General features: G+C 46.5%; 3 protein-coding genes across 4 annotated transcripts; 2 read left to right on the forward strand and 1 right to left on the reverse strand.

Moving 5' to 3' along the window:
- Positions 1–1,724: 1,724 nt before the first annotated feature.
- On the forward strand, positions 1,725–3,687 carry LOC117846545 (scarecrow-like protein 23). The gene has a single exon (XM_034727754.2). The coding sequence runs from the start codon at positions 2,154–2,156 to the stop codon at positions 3,525–3,527; it is 1,374 nt and encodes a 457-aa protein (XP_034583645.1). The 5' UTR covers positions 1,725–2,153; the 3' UTR covers positions 3,528–3,687.
- Positions 3,688–12,187: 8,500 nt separating this feature from the next.
- LOC117845161 (exocyst complex component EXO84C) lies at positions 12,188–17,423 on the reverse strand. Its single transcript, XM_034726097.2, has 7 exons — positions 17,090–17,423; positions 16,398–16,492; positions 15,182–16,220; positions 14,028–14,546; positions 12,940–13,128; positions 12,733–12,869; positions 12,188–12,619 (listed from the first exon to the last, which is right to left on the reverse strand). Exons 1-7 carry the CDS (start codon positions 17,192–17,194, stop codon positions 12,358–12,360), a joined length of 2,346 nt encoding a protein of 781 aa, XP_034581988.1. The 5' UTR covers positions 17,195–17,423; the 3' UTR covers positions 12,188–12,357.
- A 2,470-nt stretch (positions 17,424–19,893) lies between these two features.
- Positions 19,894–24,678, forward strand: LOC117843203 (nodulation receptor kinase). Of its 2 annotated transcripts, none has more exons than XM_034723763.2 (12): positions 19,894–20,080; positions 20,334–20,484; positions 20,686–20,757; positions 20,839–20,910; positions 21,109–21,177; positions 21,271–21,503; positions 21,794–22,014; positions 22,400–22,526; positions 22,603–22,671; positions 22,821–23,010; positions 23,603–23,735; positions 23,954–24,678. In XM_034723763.2, exons 1-12 carry the CDS (start codon positions 20,002–20,004, stop codon positions 24,293–24,295), a joined length of 1,758 nt encoding a protein of 585 aa, XP_034579654.1. In that variant the 5' UTR covers positions 19,894–20,001; the 3' UTR covers positions 24,296–24,678. The 2 variants fall into 2 exon arrangements, with proteins under 2 accessions (XP_034579654.1, XP_034579655.1); XM_034723764.2 differs by having other exon boundaries at positions 19,904–20,080; positions 21,271–21,476.
- Positions 24,679–24,766: the final 88 nt, after the last annotated feature.

Consider the following 24,766-nt stretch of genomic DNA (forward strand, 5'->3'; position numbering starts at 1 on the left):
TATTACAATAGTAAGATCATTTACGGTAACAAAAGGAGATGGCGATGATGATGTGCTCACATTGGTTTGTACCTTAGGTGGTGGAGTATCAAAGGTGATGTCCTTAGTATTTATGACATAGCCATGACGATCCTCCTCGAAGTGCGACAAGAACTTCTTTGTTGCTTCTTCCTTGCGTTGCTCCAATTCTTATGCTGCAACTTCTGCAATTCTTCTTAGCTCTTCTTCAAGAGCCTTGTGTTCGTTGGCTGCAATCTTTTTCAGATCTAGCCTGACGATGTTGGACTTATCAATCTCGCTACGTTTAGAATTAGAACCAGCCATGGCAGCCGATTTATCTCTTTTCTTCCCCAACGGAGTCGTCAAAATGTATTGGCGCTAAAATCAGGCCAACACATGAACGCGCTCGAACGTGCGGCACGTGGAGGGGCTCCTTGTAGCTTCTCTGCGCGGGCTGGTCAGACCGGTTCTGCCGGCGAGCCCGGCAAAGAAAACCAACGAAGGGTCGCCCAGGAGGAACCCCGTCAGGACATGCGCACCTTGGATTGTTGTAGGGTCAGCAGGCCACCTAGAACGTCTTAAACGTCGTAGAGACGAAGGAAGAATAGTAGATGGGGATTGGAAAAGCTAGGGCAAAGAGAAAAGGTAAAAAGGCAAAATAGTAGATTGATAATATTTTTGATCGATTGGATACTCTCAATCGGCTGTGACCCTTTATATTTATAGGGTGGGGAGATCTTGCCCCGTTAGAGTCGAAACCCTAACAAATCCCGTGTCAAAAAACAAGTCCTAACTCGGACTACACAGACCAAACCGGTCCGACCGCCCTGGCTAACCGGTCTGATCGGTTTTCCTGGGTGCAGATTTTCCTGAGGTCATAACTCTCTCATCCGAACTCCAAATTGGGTGTTCTACGTATGCATTTTGATCTGCTCGATGAGAGCTACACAATGATGAAATCCAATTTGTATTTTGAGCACTTTGGTCAGACCAGTCTGACCGGTTTTGTGACCAGTCTGTCTAGATCCTCTCAATTTTGGTTGTCAACAGTTACCTTGTACGAGTTGCTGTCAAATTGAGTCCATACTCAAAATTGCCTCTAGTATTTATCCCCAAACGCTGCGATTCATTTTGCGGACATTATGGAGTTTTGGTTTTTCTTATTTGTTTTTTTGCCGTGCAAGCACCTCCATGCTAAATAACAAACGCCGTCTATCTCACGAGTCACGACCGTAGTAGAACTTCCTGAAAAAGCTTCTTGTACCGAAAGAAAAGAAACAGTGTACAGAGAACTGCGTCTACACTTCAGCTGACAGCTCTGACACTACCCTCCCTCATCGCTCACCCCAGTCGACTCGTTCTCACTGCCGGATTTTGGTGTCAGCCAGCATGGGGGACGATCGGCTCAGGCTCAGCTCGGGTAAAATCCTCCCTGCCGTCCGCAGATCAGCGCTTGCGCGATATCGGCAGCGCCACACCCACGCCGTGCTGGCAGCGTCCCGTCGACGCGCGGCGCCGGCAGCCCGGCACTGCCCGTGCCTAACCAGAAACGTCAAGCGTGAAGCGTCCCACCGAGAGGCACTGGTATCCGAGGAGAGCTTTTGTCCGGCGCCCCGTCTCGCCCGCCGGTCGCCCCTCGCCCCCCACCGAATGATCACTGGCTTTACCAATCAATCCCGGCCGGACCAAGACCAACACCAACCCCGTCGGCACCGCCGGCCGCACACGCACGCACAGGGCACGGGCACACACAACCCCCGTGATTTTCTTTAGAAAAACCCCATGCCTTTCCCGTCCCCGCCCTGCCGATGGAGATGGAGACGACCGGTCGCCTTGTCGCGGCCCGCGTCCTTTGATTCCCTCTGCCTGGCCGCGCCAGCAACTGCCTGCAACCAGACAAACAGACGGCCGCCCTGGCGTCCCCCCTGCTCGGTCGCTCGCACGCGCCGGACCCCGCGCGCGAAGCCAACGGCGAGCGAGACCCGTTCGCGCTCCCCAGCCCAGTCATCATCGCTCGCGCCAGCGTTATCAGTAGCCAGCACAGCAGTGAGCCGTCCCCTCCCCTCTCGCTCGCCTTGCCACGGGTGGTGACCGAGCGAGCGACTCGGCGGCCTTGCCCTGTTGCCCGAGACGAATTATTGGCCGGCGCCGCGATGCTCCAGGGCGTGCTGTCCCGCGCGCCCGCCACCGACGCGGCGGCAGCGGCAGCGATGAAGGCCAAGCGGGCTCCGGTGTCCCCCGACGAAAAGGGGGACGGGGATGGGTGCCCCGCGCGGGGGAAGCGGCAGCAGCTGCTTGGGCTGGGCCCCGCCGCGGCGGCGGAGGAAGGGCCGGAGACGCGGGGGCTGCGGCTGCTCAGCCTCCTGCTGCGGTGCGCGGAGGCGGTGGCCATGGACCAGCTGACGGAGGCGCGGGAGCTGCTCCCGGAAATCGGCGAGCTGGCGTCGCCGTTCGGGTCGTCCCCGGAGCGCGTGGCGGCCTACTTCGGGGACGCGCTGTGCGCGCGCGTGCTCAGCTCCTACCTGGGCGCCTACTCGCCGCTGGCGCTCCGCCCGCTGGCGGCCGCGCAGAGCCGCCGCGTCGCGGGCGCGTTCCAGTCGTACAACGCGCTGTCGCCGCTCGTCAAGTTCTCGCACTTCACCGCCAACCAGGCCATCCTGCAGGCGCTCGACGGCGAGGACCGCCTCCACGTGATCGACCTCGACATCATGCAGGGCCTGCAGTGGCCCGGGCTCTTCCACATCCTCGCCTCCCGCCCGCGCAAGCCGCGCTCGATCCGGATCACCGGGCTCGGCGCCTCGCTCGACGTGCTCGAGGCCACCGGCCGCCGCCTCGCCGACTTCGCCACCTCCCTCGGCCTGCCCTTCGAGTTCCACCCCATCGAGGGGAAGATCGGGCACGTCGCGGACGCCGCGGCCCTCCTCGGCCCGCGCCACCACCACCACCAGCAGGACGAGGCCACCGTCGTGCACTGGATGCACCACTGCCTTTACGACGTGACGGGGTCGGACGTGGGCACGGTGCGGCTGCTCAGGACCCTGCGCCCGAAGCTGATCACCATCGTGGAGCAGGACCTGGGCCACAGCGGCGACTTCCTGGGCCGGTTCGTGGAGGCGCTGCACTACTATTCGGCGCTGTTCGACGCGCTGGGCGACGGCGCCGGCGCAGCCGAGGAGGAGGCCGCCGAGCGCCACGCCGTGGAGCGGCAGCTCCTGGGCGCGGAGATACGGAACATCGTGGCCGTGGGGGGACCCAAGCGGACAGGGGAGGTGCGCGTGGAGCGGTGGAGCGACGAGCTGCGGCGCGCCGGGTTCCGGCCGGTGTCCCTGGCCGGGAGCCCCGCCACGCAGGCCAGGCTGCTCCTCGGCATGTACCCGTGGAAGGGGTACACGCTGGTGGAGGAGGACGCATGCCTCAAGCTCGGCTGGAAGGACCTCTCCCTGCTCACCGCGTCGGCATGGGAGCCGGCGGACGACGACACAGTCGCCGCCGCCCCCACGCCCCGCCACGGAAGCCAGGAGACGTGATCGCAGGACAAGATTTTGCAGCACCAGCTAGATTGGATTGGATCGCCTCTGCTGCTAATCTCGCAGCTCCCTCGTGGCCACTTTTGTTCTCTGTCTTTTCTCTTCTTGTGAGTAACTATGTCTGTGATATAAATCGTATAGGATTCGGCATTCGTTCCCACACCATGCTCAGATCAACATTCCATTTCAGATTTTTGTAATGCTGCAGCTTCAGTTTCAGTCTGAAATTTGTAAAAAAGAACACATGCATCAGCAGGTCGGGGAGTTGGCTTAGCTCTGAGAGGTAGCCAGGTAGGTGATGGAAGAAGTTGCCGCCAGGGTCTGCTCCTCAAGATTGAAGAATCTACTAGTTCGAGTAAACATCATCCATCGCTTTATATAGTCCCGGGTGTCCCGGACTGTAGTAAAATAGACAGCTCAGCCGCCGGCCGTCGGCCGTCTGTCTGCATTAGCTTAACGAGTCTGCATGTCAGTTTGCCGGCTGTAGAACGCCCCTGTGACGATGACTAGTTACTGATACGAAAATGACTGCTTGCACGTAAGCGTGCGCAACAACTGTTCCTGGCTTTCTTTGATAGCTCTATGTAAACAGCCCACAAGTTGGGGTGTGCGCTGTTTTGGATAGAGCCGATGAAGGTCAGCTCACTTCACGGTTCACGGATTGATGATGGTCGGATGGACAAAAGCCAAGAAAAAATGCGCGAGGAAAATAAGAAGATGCTGCCTGGGCCTATATCTTCGAGTAGCCCAAGCTGTCATGCTAAAAAGAAAATATAGGCTCGGCCCATTGAACAAACGCACTAGACCCTTCTTTTTTTGATCTTCTTTTTTTCTCTTCTCACTGAAGAAGGAGAGAAAAAAAATCGGTGGCCCAGAAACATCAAAATCAACCGAGTGTTATTTAGAATTTTTAAAAGAGAATGATAGTGGCTCATCAACTAGAAACAACTGCTCGTAAAGTTGCATTCAGTGCAGCCACAGAAAAGCTTACTCAGTTCATGAATCATCAGAAGACCAAAGGCCCATGCATGGACTTTTTATGTTCTTATTAGCAAACTGGTATACACGCGGGTGCGGCCGTGCAGTGGTGCGCCGTCCCTGAGATTGAGAAAGACGAGATCGAATCAGGCCAACACAAACGGCAAATTTTGGATGGCAAAGCGATCGATCGCAAGGCGCTGTAGCAGCTCGAACTAATGGCATTTCGGATTTTGAAGCACACCGCGCAGTTCGTGAACTGTAGTACTTCATTTTGAATTATCGAATGAATACCGAGAACTTCTGCAGTCTTTGGAGCAGCTGGGCTGGGTGGGGGTTGCTGCTGACGGGCTGCCGCCCGGGCCCGGCCACCTGCACGACGAGAAGCTCTCCTTGATGGCCGCCGCGATCTCCACGTGACCATCAGCACCACCGTCTCTGCTGCATCAGCAACGCATCGGGATTCGTTTCCGCGGTGGCGCGCCATAACCCCCGCTTCCTGGCGGCAAGCCGGCGTCCCCAGCGGCAGCGTACGGCGGCGTAATCCGAAGGCGCCGTGCTGCAGGGCGCGGTCGCAGACATGGAGCGCTCCCGTCCGCCGGCAACGCGCCCCCGCCGTTTTGTCCTCTCGCCGCCTCGGCCTCGTCGTCTTCCTCGAGGTGGTGGCGAACTAATGGCGGAGGTAGGTCGAGTTCGCCTCGGCCTTCCACTTCTCCTCGAGTTCGCCGAGGTGGTCGGCCTCCTCTACGTCGGCCCACCGGCGTCCACTTCCTCCCTCTGCTGCCCTCCGTGCCCATGCGCCGGCCAGGGTGATCGATGCAAAACTATGGGTCCGATTTTTGGGGTTCTGCAAATATTCGGATCGCGACTAGTAATCGCGATCCAATTTAGAAGGTCGCGATCTAATTTAGGAGGTTTTGTAAAAATATTTGGATCGCGATTAATTGTCGATCCAATTCAGGGGTCCTGTGTAAATGTTCCTCCCGCCCCGCCGAGGTCGCCATGGCTCTCCTCTCCCGCCGCCGGCGGCGATGGCCGCCTCCTCGTCGCTCATCAACTCGTTGTTGCTCAAGGCTGCAGTCGCCATGTCTCTCATCCACTACAACCGCCTCCCCACCAAACCCGCCCCCGCCGCCTCTCCTCCATTGGAAGCGGAAGGTCCCATGCTCCCGTTCCCCAATCCGCGCCCCAACCAAGCCCAGCTCCACCGTTCACTCACCTCTCTTCTTCCGACCCAAGACAAGGACTGGAAGCTCGAGATCCTCCGCCTCTGCGAGGGGCTCAAGCTCATCCAAGGTATGCTTTACGCGCGCTCTCCAGCTCACCCACCGCATTTCCTCGCAGCCCAGTCCTCGAATCGTGTGACCAAATTTCTGTGCATTGTGCAATTAGGCGGCGCGCGTGCGGAGGACGCGGAGCAGCCGGTCGCGTCGTGTCTGTGCCACTTCTTCGACGGGTGCTGATGGCGAGCATTGGGTCGACGAGGTGCTCAGGAGGAGGTTCCTCAGGCTGGGTACGGCTTTGCTCTGAAAACAAACTGGGTTCTGTGTGCTGGTATTTCGAATTCTGTGGTGGTTTGTAGTACGATTTTACACTTTTGTATTGTTATAACAGTGCGGTGGAATGAGAAGCGACGGCGTGTCGATCAACCTGTTCTCAGGAATAACTTGATTGGTCAGTGTTCGAGATTTTTACTGAAACATGAACTTTACAACATGAGATATGATCTTTACAACATTTGAGAGCTCTCTAGATAACGATCTGGCTTTAGACTGCAGTTCTACTGCAAAATACAACAGGAATTTTTGGAGAATAGGAGATTCGGTTGTTTGAAGTGTACTTTCATTTTTTTTTCCATTTGGAATATTTCAACAGTGAGGATGAGATGCAGCACCTTTGCTTGTCAGCTGATTTCCTGGTTGAACTATCAGACGGCATCTTCGCTGGAGTAAATTTCCATAATCTCCATGTAACTAGTTGTCTTATTTAAGTGTTCCTAATGTTGAATTAATGAATTTGTTTGTGCAGAGAAAAGTTTGCTCCTCATTTGCTACATTTTCTCACCAAGCAGTAGACTTCATTTTGAGTAAGTTACAGTCGTGCTGCTATGCGGTTAATTACTCTGAGCAATAGTCCCAAGTCATGCATTCACCCTAAAGAAAATGTGCGTGTTAACTTTGTCACTTAAATTCATAGTGCTCTGTATATCAGGTTGGTACTGTATTAGTCCCCAAATGTAAATTCACGATGAACTGCATAGGTACTAATGTCAACTTACCTGATGCCTAGTGCATTCTACTGTGAAAGAAATGACTGTCAATGTCAACATACCTACAACCCAATTTCAGTTGCCTACCCTACATCACATCACACTCCACTTTCACTGTTTCTTTTTCCCATGTTATCATGTTAACCTCTCAGTATATACTTAAAGCATGCAGGATGACATGTCAAGAATTCATGAGAACATGCGCTTGTGGCCATATGTAATACCCAATATGTGCATGAGAACAGGAAATAGAGCTTGCAATTTTTCTCTTAACTAAGAGAGTGTTGTGAGGAGTTTATGTTGCTTTGAATACTGTCCAAGAAGTGATCTCGAGAACATCTTAGGTATCACTTTGTCTACTCCATTGGAACTGATACAGGAATATTAAATTGGTTAGAGGCCTTATCATGTTTTCTTTTACATGATTTCTCTAAATTGTATTTTATATTGATCAGATGTGCTGCCTCCATGGTCTCTTGCTTTCATTGTTACCTTTGGTAAATCTTTTACCGAGTGCACTATAACAGAGTAAAGTAGGATTGCTCAACTCTAATAAATCTGATAGTTGTTCGCTAATATTATATTTATTTGTATTCCTTCTATATTCTTCAATGGTTTGCAGGATGGGTTGACTGTCATGTGCACAATTCTGTGAGCAGCACTTGTTCCGTAAGTTAGGAAACGAGGAGTTCATTGGCCATCTGATAATCATTTCAGTTTCTCAAAAGATCTCAAGTATATCAGAAGGATTGCTTCTGGCTGACCCGTTTGATGATACTTTCCCTGACATGCATGGCAATATATTCATTCATAATGTAGGTTTTCTTCTATTCCTTCTAATTTGGATTATAGAAGGGTGTTGACTCATTAAACCAACATGGTTGGCCGCTGTACCTATCTTGACTTCATGATTGCCCAGTGTATCCATTTTGACTTCATGATTGCCCGGTGTATCCATTTCAACTATCAGTTAAGAACAAACAGTTGACTTCATTATTACTGAACTATGGATGAAAACTAAGAAGTAGGGCTTATTTGCTGATGCATAATGGTTGTTATGCAGAATGTCATACTGTAAATAGTCTAATGTGCTGTAGTTTCTGTTAAGATACAGTCGATTATCTGTATAATAATCTTTTCTTTTTTAATTTTTGTCATCAATATTTACCTGAAACAAGCTAGATTGTGATATCTCCAGTTGCGCATTTTGGAATGCATTGGTCAAGAATTATGATTCAACCTTGTAAGCTTGAACCCATTTGGCTTATCTGAACTCTGTAGTCTGAACTGCTGTATCTTTTATGAATTATGATCACAAGTGTCATCATTCTTGAAGAAATTTTCTATTGATATGCAATGACGGGCTGCCGCCCTCCCCGGGCCCGGCCACCTGCTGGACAAAGTTCTCCTTGATGGCCGCCGCGGTCTCCACGTGACGTCGTGACGGTGAACAAGCAGTAATCCCGGCCAGCCAGCCTCTCCACGGCAGCGTACGGCGGCGTAATCCGAAGGCACCATGATTCCGGATGCGGTTGCAGACGTGGATCGCTTCTCGTGCTCCTAACGTCCGCCGGAAACGCGCCCCCGCCGTTTCGTCTTCGTCGCCGTCGGCCTCGCCGCCTCGGCCTCTTCTTCTTCCTCGAGGAGTCGAGGTGATAGTGGACTGGTGGTGGAGGAAGGCTAGCGCCTTCCACTTCTCCACGAGTTCGCCGAGGTGGTTGGCCTCCTCTACATCGCCCCGCCGGCGTCCAGGTTCTGCCTCCGGTGCTTGCCGTGCCCTTGCGCCGGCCAGGGTGGTCGCTGCAAAACTGCGGATCCGATTTAGGGGGTTTTATGAAAATATTCGGATCGCGATTAATAATCGCGATATATGTAAATATTTGGATCGCGATTAATAGTCGCGATAGGGGGTTTTATGAAAATATTTGGATCGTGATTAATAGTCGCGATCCAAATAGGGGGCCATATGTAAATGTTCCGCTCGCCCCGCCGAGATCGCCATGGCTCTCCCCTGTCCCCTCCGGCGGTCCCGCCGGCGCCGCCGTTACATCGCCCCCGCCTCTCCTCCATTGAAAGCGGAAGGTCCCCTGCTCCCGTTCCCCAATCCGCGCCCCAACCAAGCCCAGCTCCACCCCCTCACTCGCTTCCCCTTCTTCCGCTCCAGGCCAGGGACCCGAAGCACGGAATCCTCCGCCTCCGCGAGGAGCTCAAGCTCGCCGTACACGCGTGCGCCCGCCCGCTGACGCACCGCGTTTGCTCGCCCAAAAATGCTCGATTTCTGTGCATTGTGTGATCAGATGGCGCAAGCGCGCGCGGAGGAGACGGAGCCGCCGGTTGTGTGGTGCCGCTGCCACTTCTTCGACGGGTACAGGGACCTGCCGCCACCGCGGCCTGGTGTCGATGGAGAGCATTGCTGCATTGGGTCGACGGGGTGCTCAGAACGAGGTTCCACGATCCTCAGGCTGGATGCGGCTTTGCTCTTAAAACGAACGAGGTTGTATGTGCTGGTATTTCGAACTTTGTGGTTATGTTCTAGAACGATTTCACACTTCTGTAGTCCTGTTCTGTTGTAACAGCACGGTGGAAAGAGAAGCGACAGCGAGTGGATCGATCCCTTCACAGGAGTAACTTGATTGATTTGTGTTCCTGAGATTTTACTGAAACCACTCTACAGTTTTTGAGACTTCTCTAGATAATGACCTCGCTTTAGAGACTGCACATCAACTGCAGAATACAACGGAAAATTTTGAACAATTGGCACTCTTACTGCTGCCTGTTTCCAGTTTACCATAGGAGTAGGAGATTCAGTTATCTGAAGTGTAGTTTCAATTTTTCCATTTTGCAGACTTCAACTATGAGAAAGCTTGCTCCTCATTTGCTACATTTTCTTACCAAGCAGTAGACTTCATCTGATAAGCTACAATTGTGCTGCTATATGATTAATTACTCTGAGCGATGAGATGTTAGAAATGCATTAGAACATGTGTTTGTGGTTGTATGAAATACTCAATATGTGATAAATGCATGTCAGATCATTGCACATCTTTTAGTCTAAAGTATTGTATTACACAAGTGTTTACCAATTCAAGCAGGATATAATAGGTATCCATAAGCATCATGCATGTGTAGAAAGACACTGTCACTGCTTATACTAAGCAATGTTTTAGCATGGCAGGGCAAAAACATGATGTTAGATGGATGCTAGTTATGTCAATGACTCAATTGTTGGATTAACCGTGGTTACTTCTTTGGCAGAGAAAAGCTGATCCTGAAACCTCGGTTTATCTTGTGAAATTTTCTTGTAGATAGATGGAATACGAGTTATGAAGTTACCAGCCTTCATAAGTGTTGAACTATGGATGAAAAACTAAGAAGTAGGTACTTATTTGCTGATGCATAATGGTTGGTGTGCAGGATGGCAGACTGTATATATTCTGCTATACAGTAAATATTTATAGGACCACTGGTTTATCTGTTCTGCTAAATGTACTGTAGTTTCTGTTAAGATACAGATGATTATCTGCATAATATTCTTTTCTTTCTTGAGAATTTTTTGATGATATATACTCCACCCATTCCAAATTGTAAGTCTTCAGGTTCAGAGTTCAGTCCACCATTCGACTCAACACGCGCTGCCAGTTCCAGATCTGCGACATGCCCACGCGTGTATTTTTAGGATACATCTAAGGGGGTGTTTGACAGTACTACACTCCACGAAAAACTGCTCCACTCCACTCACTCCACAAAACTAAGAACTAGGGACTTATTTGCTGATGCATAATGGTTGGTGTGCATAAATATTTATAGGGTCACTGGTTTATCTGTTCTGCTAATGTACTGTAATTTCTGTTAAGATACAGACGACTATCTGCATATTACTCTTTTCTTTCTTGAAGAATTTTTCTCTTCATTCTAAATTGTAGATCGTTTTATTATTTCTAGATTCATAACTTTTGCTTACGTATCTAAACATAGTGTATATCTAGGTACATAGTAAAAACGTTTCACGGCGAACGGGGCATGGAGGCACGACGGAGATGATGAAATATAATGAGGATGGACGACGCCATTGACAACCTGACGAAGTTAAGTTGCTTAAGTTGCAGGGTTCGGTGTTCGTATGTTCGTTCTCAGTCTTCACGTTCAGCGTTCATTCCACCATTCGACTTCAGCACACGTGCTGTCAGTTCCAGATCTGCGACATGCCCACGCGTGCACCTATAGGCTGCATCTAAATTGGTCATCTAGCTTGGCTATCTGTTGCAACAGGTGATTTCACAGTTGAAACTAACCGTACGTGCCACTGGCAGAAGGCCACGCGTGTGCAAGTTTCTTCAAGCTGTGCCGCATCTGAGACTCCGCCGGGTTTTTGTTTCAACCCAACTGGCAAACCAATCACAGTTAAGAGCCGACGCCACCGAGGCCGGCCGCCGGTGCCCAACTTCCGCGCACTTCCTATTTCCTATCGGGCTATCACGTCGAAGTAAACCGAACAGAGTAACAGACCCTTGTCCTCTATAAAAACACGCTCGCGCGCACGAGCATCGCCTTGTCCGTCGTCCCCACGAACACTACCATCTCGTCCGTCCTTGGTTTGCTGCGCGTCGCCGTCTCGCCAGGATGAGCTACTACAGCCAGCAGCAGGCGCCCGTGACAGGTGATCCGCGAGCCGGAAACTTTTTTTTTCTGTACACTTCGGCTTGATCGATCACTGACTTGGACGCAGCTCTGAACTGACCGCGCGCGTGGTTTTTGTGTTTCTCTCGCGCGCTTCGGCGAGCAGCGTACCCGCCGCCGGGCGGCTACGCGGCGACGGCGCCGCCGCTGCCGGCGGGGCAGCCGTACGTGCAGGCGCCGCCGATGCAGGCGGGCTACTACGCGCCGCCGGCGGGGTACCCCGGCGGCAACTTCAACGGCGCCATGATGAACCCGCCGCCGCCGCAGGTGGTGTCGCCCCAGACGCAGAGCCGCGGCGACAAGGCCTTCTGGGAAGGATGGTAAGCTAAGCTTCCCGCCTTTCTTTGTTTGATCCCAAGATAGATATACTTCCTCCGTCCCGAAAAGAATGCAATTAGTCGCGAACTGATTCGCTAGCTTTGCAGCTGCGCGGCTCTTTGCTGCTGCTGCATCCTGGACATGTGCTGCTGAGCCCGGCGAGAGCACGAGTGCATCGAACCATGGCGTGCTCCCCATCTGTAACAGAGTCCGTTTGTAACACCTCGAGAATAACTAGCTTGTGTCGTGTGTGATACATGTCGCGTTACTCACGTACCATCAGTTTTATCATGTTGGCAATTGGCATGAGGTTTGTATTTCTGATACATGTGTGAAGGTTCAAGCAGGTTATCAAGATTTTCCTTCATTCCTAAGAAAAAACACATTCGCTAGAAAACAAAAAGGATAGACAGCGAGATACGGTAACAACCACGACAATCCCGTTAATTACCGTTGGTGTTTCCAGGTTCCGTTTTCTCTTGAGGGCAATGGTGTTTCTGGGTTTCAGGCTCCGATAGGTATACCACATATTAAAACCGGTAACAAAGCTGAGCAGATCTACGGACTACAGGTGCAAGGTTTCAGCAACTAAGCTTCAGGATCAGTGAAGTAAACAGGGCTCTCTAGGTCATCATTGTTCGCAGAAGCGAATGAATCGTCAGATCCTGACGTTGATGGAGTTGCGATGCTCTCATCAGAATCGGACATCTCATCATGCAGAGCAACATGTTCTTCAGGTTCAGGTTCCTGCTCGGCCTCAGGCTCAGACTCGGATCCAGAGGTCCCCAACATGAGCTTGTGAATTGCAGCCTTGGCAGTTTCGAGAAACCACTCATCCTCAGGAAGCGCACTGAAATGATTTTTAGTGGAAGAAGAAACGTGATATTAAGCACTGGGCAAACAGGTAGCCTAGCAAATATTATGGGAACTCAGAATAATCAAAACAATACTGTAATTACCGACCTTTGTGGGTCAACATTCCTTGCTGAGAAAGCAGCGATCGCTCTGGTTATGATTGTTGACACAAGCTGCTGAACTGGTCTGTGTGGGAAACGCCCGCAGACAGCAATCTCAACAATGAAGTGCATATCAAGAATAAGCTGCAAGGAGCAAAAGATTGTTAACTTCAGTATTTGCATCGAAGTAACATGAACGTTCAGGAAAACGTACCTGCTGCAACCCTGAAGGCTGGAGTTGGACAGACCGGTCCTCAAAAACATCCCAGAATTCTTGCTCATTGGAGAGCCACATGACAACCGTTTCAGTTAGCCTTGAGAGTAAGACCTTCTGTATCTTATCTTTTCCCAGGAGAACATCACCAGCAACACTAGCTAGCTGTTGCAATCTTCCAAACAGCGCCTGGAAGAACAAAAATATAGGTGATACAACTTTGTTTGGATGCTCAACTTTCAATTTGTTGGTGTTTGGATAATCACTTTTAAAGTCTAAACCAAGTTGGACATATTGTTGCATTTCAATAACAGAATAAAGGGGTTGATTGTGAGAAATAGCCATTGAATAACAGACTTCTTCTAACTTTAATCTGATTTGCCAAACAGAATGTTGGAATTTTTTCATACATGCTTTTCCACAACACCATAAGCACCGCACAGCAAAGCAACCATAAACCAATACTAACAAGCTCAATCATAATGTAAACATCACTGCTGTTCCCTGTTACAGATTTTACACCCATGGGACCAAAATGCAATATTGCAAATAAGATATGTAGTATATTTAACTGGCATAATTTCCTTAATAAGTGTAGATCTCTATCCTTACACCTTGCCCTCCCCTACCCTTCAACACCACAGACAATCTGAAACTCTGAGACTCGATCATTCGTGTTTGTGCTTATGAATAATGGTGCACAGTACACCATAAAATCTTTAAATATAAGTCGTTTTAAAATCTGTGTTGGTCAAACTTTTTTTTAGTTTTGAGCAGAAATATATACGTGATACATAGATTGAATACATAATATGTGCTTTACTAGATCCATCACAAAAAAACACCCTCATAGTACACTTTTTTTATAAAAAAAATATTTTCATAGAAATTGGCCACCCAAATCTTGGAGACCGTCATGTCCTACACTGATTTATATTTTGGACTAAAAGGGGTATAAAGATATGTCATGCAGCATCTATGTCATAGACGTATGAAACAATTTCTCAGAAAGACAAGAAAAAGTCACACCTATCAGGATCTTATGTAAACATTTGATATCAAATCACTGAGATGCAATACAAAATCACCTGGAAGGGCAGTGAAGGCAAGGGATCAGCATCAAACAAAAGATCATCAGTCTTCCGCTCCATGTACATTCTAGCGTCCAATCGTGACTTCCCTTCCAAGTAAATAAATGATAAGACATACTGTCGGCAGAAGTGATCCCTCAGTTTGTCCAATGAATGTTGCAAATGACGTTTCCACTCTTTGTATTCAATGGAGTATATGGACCCAGAGCCAAGGCTTTCACTTGATCCAACAGTTCCTTTCTTTTCAGTCTGCATATCAAAGAACTTGGATACAGCAGCTGGCAATAACTCATCTGCTATAGTGTATGCCGCTCCAATTAGAGTAAGTTGCTGCGCATCAGTTTCAGCTTTAAATTCAACAGGCTCTTTTGACTCCAGTAGAGTATCATCTTCAGAAGGTCCAGGCAAGACTTTGATCAGCGTTTGTACATATCTATCAAAAAGCTGGACATATTTATTCAAGATTGCTCCACCAAAGTGAACTATAGTCATTGGGGTGACTTGATCCAAAATATCCTGCAAGGAGGACATGCAAATATATCAACTGCTTTAAATTATCAGATAGCAGGTGAAATACAACAAATTGTGTAGTATCACATTCCATTTTCTCCAGTTAAAATTAATCTATTCAAATTTTGAAAAACAGCACATGAGTGCACAAATAGTAAACTGATTATAGTAACTTGGTATCTACACAAACTCATGCCTACATTAAGTCAAGCAAATGTGTTACATCTACTTATCCTAGATATGTTTATGCAGGGAGTTATTTCTGCTGTGTATGGTTTGCCTGTGTCAAGAAACTGTCATATGTACAGAATGTGGGCTGACTGCTAGCAAAGCACCTAAAGGTCTGATAGCTGTTTGCGTTCAGTAAATTTTCCACGACATTTTGCAAATCTGCTAGAAAGTGGGCGACTTATAGCAATGCTCAAATGCTCACTGAGGTGCAAATTGAAGTTCACGGTAGGAACCCATCGGGTGTAATGCATCTTTAGAAAGGAGCAAAAGACTAGCTGGACAAATCAAATTGCACAATCCAACATGACAGAAAGCTGAATTGCAAGACATGTTAAAACAAAAGGTTGGATTAAAGCTAGTTCACTGAAAAAGAAATATCAGAATATAAGAATCATCAAAGGAGAACTCACATTGACAATGGACATGAACTTCTTCCCACTGCTTGTCAGCATAATGTTTGGGGCAACTGCACCAGAGAGCGGTGATCCTTCTTGAGGGGTGAGAAGCAGAATATCATCATTCCTTGCTGCATCCACAATCTTTCTTCTCACCCTTCTAAAATTTAGTTCAAGAACTTCTTCAATATAAGGGTGCAGTAGCACCATAAGTAATTTTGAGAATTTCAGCCCATACGATTCTAGAAAAGAGCAATGAGAGAGACTAGTTTGGATGCATATACAAGCAGCGCGAAGGGCAGAAACACTCTCAGGCAAAGGAGAATTTTCTTTGACCAAGCGTGCAAATGTTTCAATTTCGTATTCAGCCCATTGGATGATCCGGTTCATATTCATGGGGCTATCTCCAAATAGTGTATTAGTTTCTTTTGCTGCTTTTGCAATAGCTGAGAAAACAATCTGTGACAATGATGCAGCATAAGTTTCTGTGTAGATTGAACACGACGGGAGAAATGCCTCAACATTTTTATGAAGGCGCGAACCGTAAGCTTTTAGAAGTAATTGATGGGCTAAAGAACCTTTGCCTATCTTAACTAAACCAGCCAAAGACTTCCTTAGCTCAGCTATAGGTAAAGATGGCTGTTCAGACCACCTAACAAGTTGATCCTCAAGAATTGCTTTCCTTTTAAACAGTGCTGTCTTAAAGGCAGAAAGCTCTGCATTTGATTCTTTGCTAGATTCATTTGCAACCAAATATTTCTTCTCTTCATCTTCCAGAGCGAGCACTGCCTCCTCCATTTTGTGCTCTGCAAGCAAAGCATCTAACTTATCCAGAAAAATAGCTTTGGGATCCTGGGTATCATCAGATAAAATTTCATCCAGTTCAGTCTGAAAATCCTTTTCTTTCACATCTTCTTCCTTGTTAGATTTGAACCAAACATCAAGCTCGCGGGACACACCACTCATTAGATCTTGCACAAGAATCCCTTGAGCAGACACATGCTTTTGAAGCTCAATTAACTCTTGCTCTGCTTCAACAACCTCCTCAGATATTCTGTACAAATTGCGAAAAGGAGGAAAAATATTGAATAGGAAAATTATTAAAAAGCGAAAAGTGAGTGTGTGGACTGGGATTTTAGAGTATGAGAAAAGGAAACATAATATATTCTGAATTTCCATTAGTTTCATTTATTTTCATAGCAGAAGGGATCAGCCATAAATTTGTAATTACCTGAGAAAAGCCAGGTACTTTGACTGCATATTTCCACTCAAGTTTTCAATAGCATCCTTCAACTCCAACAACTCAGAACAAATTTTCCTGATACCCTGCAAGCACAACAACCATGTCATGCCATTGAGTACCATCACAATACCAATGAAAATGCTTTGGAAACCACCGGAGTCTCAACTCCCTTCCAGTCCCAACAAATAAGGATGCACTGATACAGGTAACACTAAACCCTTCCATCAATTCCGGTTAAAAGTTGTCAAATTATGCAATTTTACTTGCAGCTTTTATCGCAAGAAGGAGCTAGTACTTCTGTTTGGCCGTGCTTCTAATTTTCGTGCATCAAGGTTCAGTGAGAACATGTCCTACAGAAAACGAGAACATGTATTCCAGAATAACAGATCAGAATTAATAAGACGGTTCTTTCCCAAGCAAAAGGGGGGGAAATTTCTAAGGCAAATGCAGGATAGGCTCATCTCCCTACGAGAGATTAAACCTCACAACACCATCACAGCAACTCTAGATCTAAAACCGCGAAATTTCACACACAAAGGGGGGCCGTACAGCACAGAAACGAAAGAAGCAAGAACTCGTTGGGCACATCAACAGGCAAAATTCCCCCACCATGCGCTAGCCGGAATGTAGGGGAAAGCGCTGAAGCGCGGAGCAAGGCAAGGAAGGGGGGAAAAACGCACCTTCTCGGTCTGGGACTGGTAGGCCGCGTTGATGGAGGACTGCGGAGTGATCCACTCGTGGCCCGGGAACTCCTCCTCCAGCTCCTCCCCGCTGCTGCTCTCCATCCTGCAACTCCGGGCAATCTCTGAAGCCCAGTGCAGGGTCGATGCTGGGAAGGAGAGATCTCTCGGCGTGCGGCGAGACCGGACTGAATGGCGAGAAGAGGACAAAGGCGGCGGCGGTGAAGGAGCGCTGGAAGTGGAGTGGAGTGCCGTTACGGGTAGCCACCCACCGGCAGCAACCGGGGGGCTACCGTGCAGGGGTTTTTCTGCCTTGGCGTGTCCTGAGCTAGGTGAGAAATTGCTGCCCGTCGACGACTCGGCGTCACTTCCCCCGCCCTTTCCTGCAACATTGTTCATCTTTCCATTAAAAATCCGGGCGATTTTTCATCCCAATCGGCCACGACAGACAATAGCTATTTACTTAGGTTAAATAAGAGAAATTTTCATAAACTTTTACATCTATAAATTTGAAGCACTTGTAGTGTTCTAAATTATATAACTAATGTTGATATGAAAATATGATTGACTCAATATCAGTAGTAATTCTTTGCAATATATAGTAAAAGGTTCTTATATGCTTGAAATGAGCCATCTTTTGATGTATGCATGTGACTTTTTCTTTGATGATGTCTACTCTGAGTATAGTATGTAAATACATCTTAAAATGATATCAACAAGTTTGTTATTATACGAACTTCTTTTAATCAATACTAGCATCAACCCTCGAGATCATTATAGCCCTATTTGGTTGGTGGTAAAGAACTTGTTTGCTATGATGTTTGTTTGAACTTGCAAAGTCACTTTAGTTACGTAACTTTCATCAAAAACTTATTTAATTATTTTTTTAACATTAATTTGTTCAGCTTTCCTTGAAAATATGAATCCAAATTAAAAGCATAAATTTCAACTAACCATGTGTGAAGATCATCTTAAGAACTTTTAACCGATTCATATGAGCATACATAATACAAAATAATTGGAATGATAGAGTGAAGCTCATCAATAAAAATCCCTAAATTTCCTAAATTCGGGGTGCTAAGTTCGGAAACTCACCTTTAGATTTAGGGATCCACGATCGACTCTTAGGCATGATGATAGAGGTGCAACGTTGGAGAATTTGAGGGGATCGATGGCAGGTGCTGCGGTGCGGCAGCGGGGAATTTAAGGAGATGATGCTGAAGTCGCCCCTCCGCTATCCGTATACCTTGTAGCTTGATTTCCTGGAACTAGTTACGATTGCACAGAGAAATTTTGAATCGAGAGAAATTAGAGGATCCGAAGGCGACGATAGTGGTTCTAGTGAAATCCTTATTGATTCTATCGCAACCTGACTGGATGGAGAAAGTCTAGGCAAAGAGAATTTTTTCGATCGATTGGATCTCAATGAAAGAGGAGTGGGGGATTTGGGGGGAGGGGGTCGAATGGGAAACATGGCAAGGATCTTTTATATACGAGAAACAATAGTAATGGCTCTGACGATTCTTTCCATAAAGCTCTTAAAGCAAATAAGTAATTAATCAAATATTTTTAATTAATTATCCATTTTGTTCTCGAACAAGACCGGCCCTGCCCCAACGAAGCCTGGATCTAATTGATTTCATTGATTTGTTTTTTTTCCATTGTGGTTTATTTCCATGAGACATGAGCATCCTTCACAAGCAACGTGCACGCTCACTTTTTGATGCCAGTGTAGTATAGCTATTCTACACATGTTCCATGTACACTATTACTAAAAACTATTACAATGGCAATTAACAATTCACTCATCAAATCCTCAGCATATCCAAGTTGTTTCTTTCAAAACAGGATTAACTCAATTTCACTTATGATCAAAACCGAGAAGATGATCCATCGCCTGAAGCAAAAGATAAAGAAGGGACGGAAAACACAGATGACCAGCCATTACAAGTCCATCAACCAACCAAAATAGGAAGTAAAAAGAAGATGAAAACGGAATGCCGTGCCATCTACGAACGCAATCTCGGTCGCCTCCGTTGTAAACGGGATAGGGTGTGATGGGCTGGACTGAGCAGGGCCGGGCCGGGCCGGCCCCAAAAGGTACCAATGATTAAGTTCATTTTAATTTTGTTTAACTAATGAATTATGCTTTGAGATTTGTGATCTTTCGTGGAAAAGGAGTACTTGAGTACTCCTCAACAATTTTCAATTAATGTACCAGTAGCCAGAAAACTCAAGAAATAGCTGGCTCATCGATTCTCTTCTGGCAGATAGAGTGAAAGATTTTGTCTCATTAAAAGGCACTTAGTAAACCCCAATTTGAAACAGAATGCCTTCAATTAAACCCAATAAGCATCAAACAGAGCTCATTCTGTGCTGGCCCATGGGCCAACCGCCAGCATATTCCCTCCGCTTAATTCTGACTACAAGAAAGTCTAGAACGACATCCCAATGAAAAGAAAAGAAAAGAAAAGAAATGCTTCAAAAAATAAAGAAAAGAAAAGGTAGAAGAACACTCTCTCAACACGCAGACAACTAGGAGGGAGAGCACATTGGCACATTTCTCCCTCGCCCGCTCCTTCTCTCTGAAATTCAAGAACAAGAATACTAGAAGAGCAAGTAACAAGCAACATTTCATTGACGGTGGTCATTGGTCAAGCCTGTACCGTAGCGCTCGTCCCCCGGGAGCATACACGGCCTAAGAATATCCGGAGCTCCATCGATGACGCACCGGAACAGTGCAGGGAAAGAAAAAGCGCGCCGTCGCTGTCGACGGCCGTGCCGAGCGCCAGCAGACAAGCGGCGACGCTACAAAACAACGCGCCAACCAACCGCCCCACTGCTGACCCTTTCCACCCCGCAAGCTCCCTGCGTTCCGCCGGCCGGCAGCGGCAGCGGGCAACCCCCATGGTATGGCCGCCCGCTTCCTCCTCCTCTATGCGCTGCTCCTCGCCCTCGCCACCGCCGCGGCATCCCAAGGCCTCGCCCAAGGTAGTCTTGTTTGGCGTCATGGCCGAATCCTTCTTTCTTCAGTTCTTGATTATTTACTCGCCAATAGTGCCGATGGTTTCTGGTTCGATTGGACCATGAAGGCATGAACCGGAATTTCGTGCACAAAGCAGGCTGCTTTTTTGCGTCTGACTGACGTGACTTGCTGTTGTTTTCTTCCAAATTTGGTGCCTGTATTGTTGTGCTTCTTTCTGATGTGATGGGGGGACTTTTTTCCTGCTTGACTTTCACACAGAGGATGTTGCGAAGCGGTTGAAGGAGGAGCTGTCAGAGAGGAACCGAGAGAATGAGATGCTCGAGTCATGGAATGGAGACCCGTGTTCCCCGTCTACCTGGGAAGGATTCTCTTGCGAACCCAAGGATGGCGTCCGTGTCGTCGTCAAGCTGTGAGTGACACTCCTACCTGATGATCAACGCTCACACATATGCTTTCAGAGCACCACTTTGGCTTGTTTTTGTTTCTGTTATATTCAGATTTGATTGATCTTGTACTTTGAATTGAGGTGCTTTTATTGTGTCCATATGGTACTTGCATCAGCAAGTTGGTGTTTGTCCAGAAAGAATGTGATGAATTAGTACTTGCGCAGGAACTTTTCTTCGAAGAATTTGCAAGGCCAGATTCCGGCAACCATTGGTAACTTAACGGACCTAACTGAAATGTATGTTAAACTGTCTGATTTCCATAGAGAATTCATGCTTTGCTAGGCGTTGGCTTTTTTGTCTTACTCCTGTTCGTGCAGTGATCTGCAAGACAATAATTTCACTGGATCTATTCCGGTATCCTTTTCTGCTCTCAAACACCTGCGCAACCTGTAAGCATATGCTATCTGTCTCTTATTTCTCTTTATGATACAAAGGCTTCAATAAAATCCATGAGTAATTCTAGATTCCTGCCATCTCATTCTGGTCGTTCTACCTCCATTTGATCTCATATGCTTCTCACATCACGTGGGCAGTTTGTGTGAATTGCCACCTAAAAGATCTGATCAAACAAATGTCATCCAATCTAGGTCAGTGAAGTGCAACCCCTTCCTGAGCAATCAGCTGCCTGATGGTTTCTCAACCGGGGTGGATTTCAGGTAACATTTGTATTGTATCCATTTTCAAGTTATATTTCTTTTACGTGTAGCAGCAACATAATTTTACTAGCCTTTCTTTATGCAAATAAAAAGGCATGGAGCCTGTGCTGCTGAAGAGTATCATAGCTCCCCTGCTGAAGAGTACCAAAGCCCACCTGGAGTTGCCAGTCAGAGAGTAATTGTTATCGGTGGTGTTGCTGGTGGATCTTTGGCATGCACTTTTGCTCTTGGATTTCTATTTGTTTGTTTTAACAAACGTGAACGTCGTTCTCCAGAAAAAGACTGCTCGTCTACAACAAGTATGTCTCCTGCTGCTACAGTATATGGTAGATGGTCTTCTGTGCAGTCTTTATTTTGGGGATGAAATAGAACTTACATGCCATGTATAACCTCTTAGATGAACATGAACAACGATCAGTAGTTATATGATCGAATGGAAAAAAACAGAACAACGCTGGCAGTAGGACATGGAAACCATGTAAACAGAATCATTCCATTTTTATTTCAGTGGGAGGCTAATAAGCAGAAAGTAGGGCAAATCTTTCATGGTTTCAGTGTATCCATTGCTTAAATACTTTATAGATAAATTATTTCTTGATTTACATGGTTTATGCAGACCCCATTTTTCAAGAATGCGGTATCCATAACACTACAAACCCTGCAGTACAACAGCTGTCCCTCAAATCTATCCAGACTGCAACAGGCAACTTCAAAAGATTGATAGGAGAGGGTGGGTTTGGAGCAGTTTATCGAGGTATATTACCACATGGACAAGAAGTTGCAGTAAAAGTCCGATCAAGCTCATCAACACAGGGAACACGTGAGTTTAACAATGAGGTACAGACCAATTCTGCCATATTAGCATTGTTTTTCCCCAAAAAAAAAATCACACCAGCATAAAGGAATATTCTGGGGAAGAGTTTGTTCTGAGTCATGAATGTGGCATTTTACTGTGTCACAATCTTGTGTGAGAAGTTTTATTTTTCTATCTGTTGTCATATCTAGCAAATATTCCATAATAACTCTATTTTATATATGGTCAAATTTTACATCAATGTTCATGTGTTCCAGTTAGTTTAAGTTCTATTTTTTCAGTCAACATCAAATCCTTTCAGTTCCTAGCAAGTTGGCATAGGCTTAAGTTCTATTTTTCAATATATATCTATTTAATCATTTCATCAAGCAAAGTTCCTCTGATCCCTGGATCAACCAATTGACACAGTTGAGACTTCTTTCTGCTGTGTGGCATGAGAATTTGGTCCCACTTATTGGCTATTGCTGTGAAAAGGATCAGCAGATATTGGTATATCCATTCATGTCCAATGGCTCACTACAGGATCGCCTCTATGGTATCATGTTTCATAACACTTTATTTACTTTTCACTTGTAATACCCTTATTATAACTTCATTTTTTTGGTTTGAAGGTGAGGCATCCAAAAGGAAAGTTCTTGATTGGCCTACCAGATTATCTGTTTGTATTGGTGCAGCAAGAGGTAAGAAGCGCCTTTTTTGTGTGAATTCACAATCCGCTTGTTTCTCCTTGTTGCTTTATGTTGACCTTTGGTCTATAAATATTCAACTGTGTAAATGCTTCCTTTTATTTCTACGTTTGCATAACTCATTGCATGTTTTACTTGTTCAGGGCTGGTATATCTGCACAATTTTGCAGGGCGTTGTATCATACACAGAGATATTAAATCAAGCAACATACTTATGGATCACAGCATGTGTGGCAAGGTAGCCGACTTTGGGTTTTCTAAGTATGCACCTCAGGAAGGTGACAGTAATCCATCAATGGAAGTGAGAGGAACTGCTGGGTACTTGGACCCTGAGTAAGTTTTTTCATGGCTTTCACTTCGTCAATAAATATTAGGATATCAAAAGACTGTAATTGGAACAGCGGTGATTTAAATAGATAGAGCAACGTATTGTTCGAAAAATAAGGTTGAGAAAATTTTAAATATTTCCATCAACGTGAACATAACATTTGGGAGTAAGTTAATCTAAGTAACAGTTTTTTCACCCCCTAGATATCAGTAGATCGTGTTCAGAGTTGGATATTTCTGCGTCATACTGAGAATCTGGGATCAACATTATTACAGTAGCAGGTCCTGTAATTTTAATAAATAACTTCATTTTAAATCATCCAAAAATACGACAGAAATGTCAACTCTAGGAGGTAAAAAGCATATTAATGTGTAAGCAAAGAGTTGTTGCACATGTATTTTTTAATACATGTTTAGACATTGTTAAATGTTGTCTAACCAAAATTGTTTTCTATTTTAGAATTCAACCACCATACCACAAATTATATGCCAGCTGTGGAATTATTATATGTTAGTTGAAATTTCGAATCATCATGCATTGAATCTTCCAGAACATGTTCGTCAATTGTCATGATTTATTGATGCTTCTTTTTTTCAGATACTATTCCACTCAGGTGTTATCCACCAGAAGTGATGTCTTCAGTTTTGGAGTAGTCCTGTTAGAAATTGTGACGGGAAGAGAACCACTTGATGTCAAAAGGCCTCGTGATGAATGGAGCTTAGTTGAGTGGGTATGTTCACATTACACTCTATAGTCATCCATTGCCCATCTCCATCAAATGTAACATCTTCTGTCTGGAAGCTCGCAATGCTTTATCTGCATCCTCTAGATTTTGTGATTGCTTAAATAATTTATATGTTTTCGTCATAGTAGTTCTTGACAAAATATGATATATATTTGAGCTCCCTGAGTCCAATAATAATGTTACATTGATCCCATGTCATGCAGGCAAAACCTTACATAAGGGAGTACAAGATCGAAGAGATGGTGGACCCTGGCATAAAAGGGCAATATTGTTCAGAGGCCATGTGGAGAGTGCTTGAGGTCGCTTTGGTATGCACCGAGCCCTTCTCAACCTTCCGGCCAAGCATGGAGGACGTTCTCAGGGAGCTGGAAGACGCACTGATCATCGAGAACAACGCGTCTGAGTACATGAGGTCCATCGAAAGCACAGGGACTCTGGGCTCCAATCGCTATCTGTCCATTGACAGGAAGATGTTCACATCAGGTTCAGCGCGAATCGAGCCGACAAAGGGACAATTGCAAACGATGCCTTCGCTTCCTAGGTAACTGGACTGTGCTTATGATCTCACAACGGGTGCCATCAGGGATGTACCCTTATTCAAGGCACATCTGAGCTTGGACATTGAGCCTTAAGCACCTGAAAACGGCATGGAGGGGTCATGTTACCCATTTCTGTAGTCTGTACCATCTACAGAACCTATCCAGTGGTGAGAGCACAGATCAGCTACACGCCCACACCTGCACTGGGAAATGCTTTGTGAAGCCAGGAGACTAGGCTAGTTTTGCCTGTAAAATTGCCATTGATTCAATCGCCTTAAAGCTGGTGAACGTATGTGCACAGCTATTCTTTGGACATTGTTTGAAACATCAGATATGGTGACGTAACCCCTCCAAAAAGAAAGATATGTTGAGGTAGCATCACTTCATTATTTGAACTGTTGCTGCATTGGGACATTGTACTACTCTTGCTGTAATTGATCTTGTCCTTGCGTAATTAAACATAGTTTCCGACCGACA

The sequence above is a fragment of the Setaria viridis genome, chromosome 2 (assembly GCF_005286985.2).
Source record: "Setaria viridis chromosome 2, Setaria_viridis_v4.0, whole genome shotgun sequence".
Classification (NCBI taxonomy): Eukaryota; Viridiplantae; Streptophyta; class Magnoliopsida; order Poales; family Poaceae; genus Setaria; species Setaria viridis.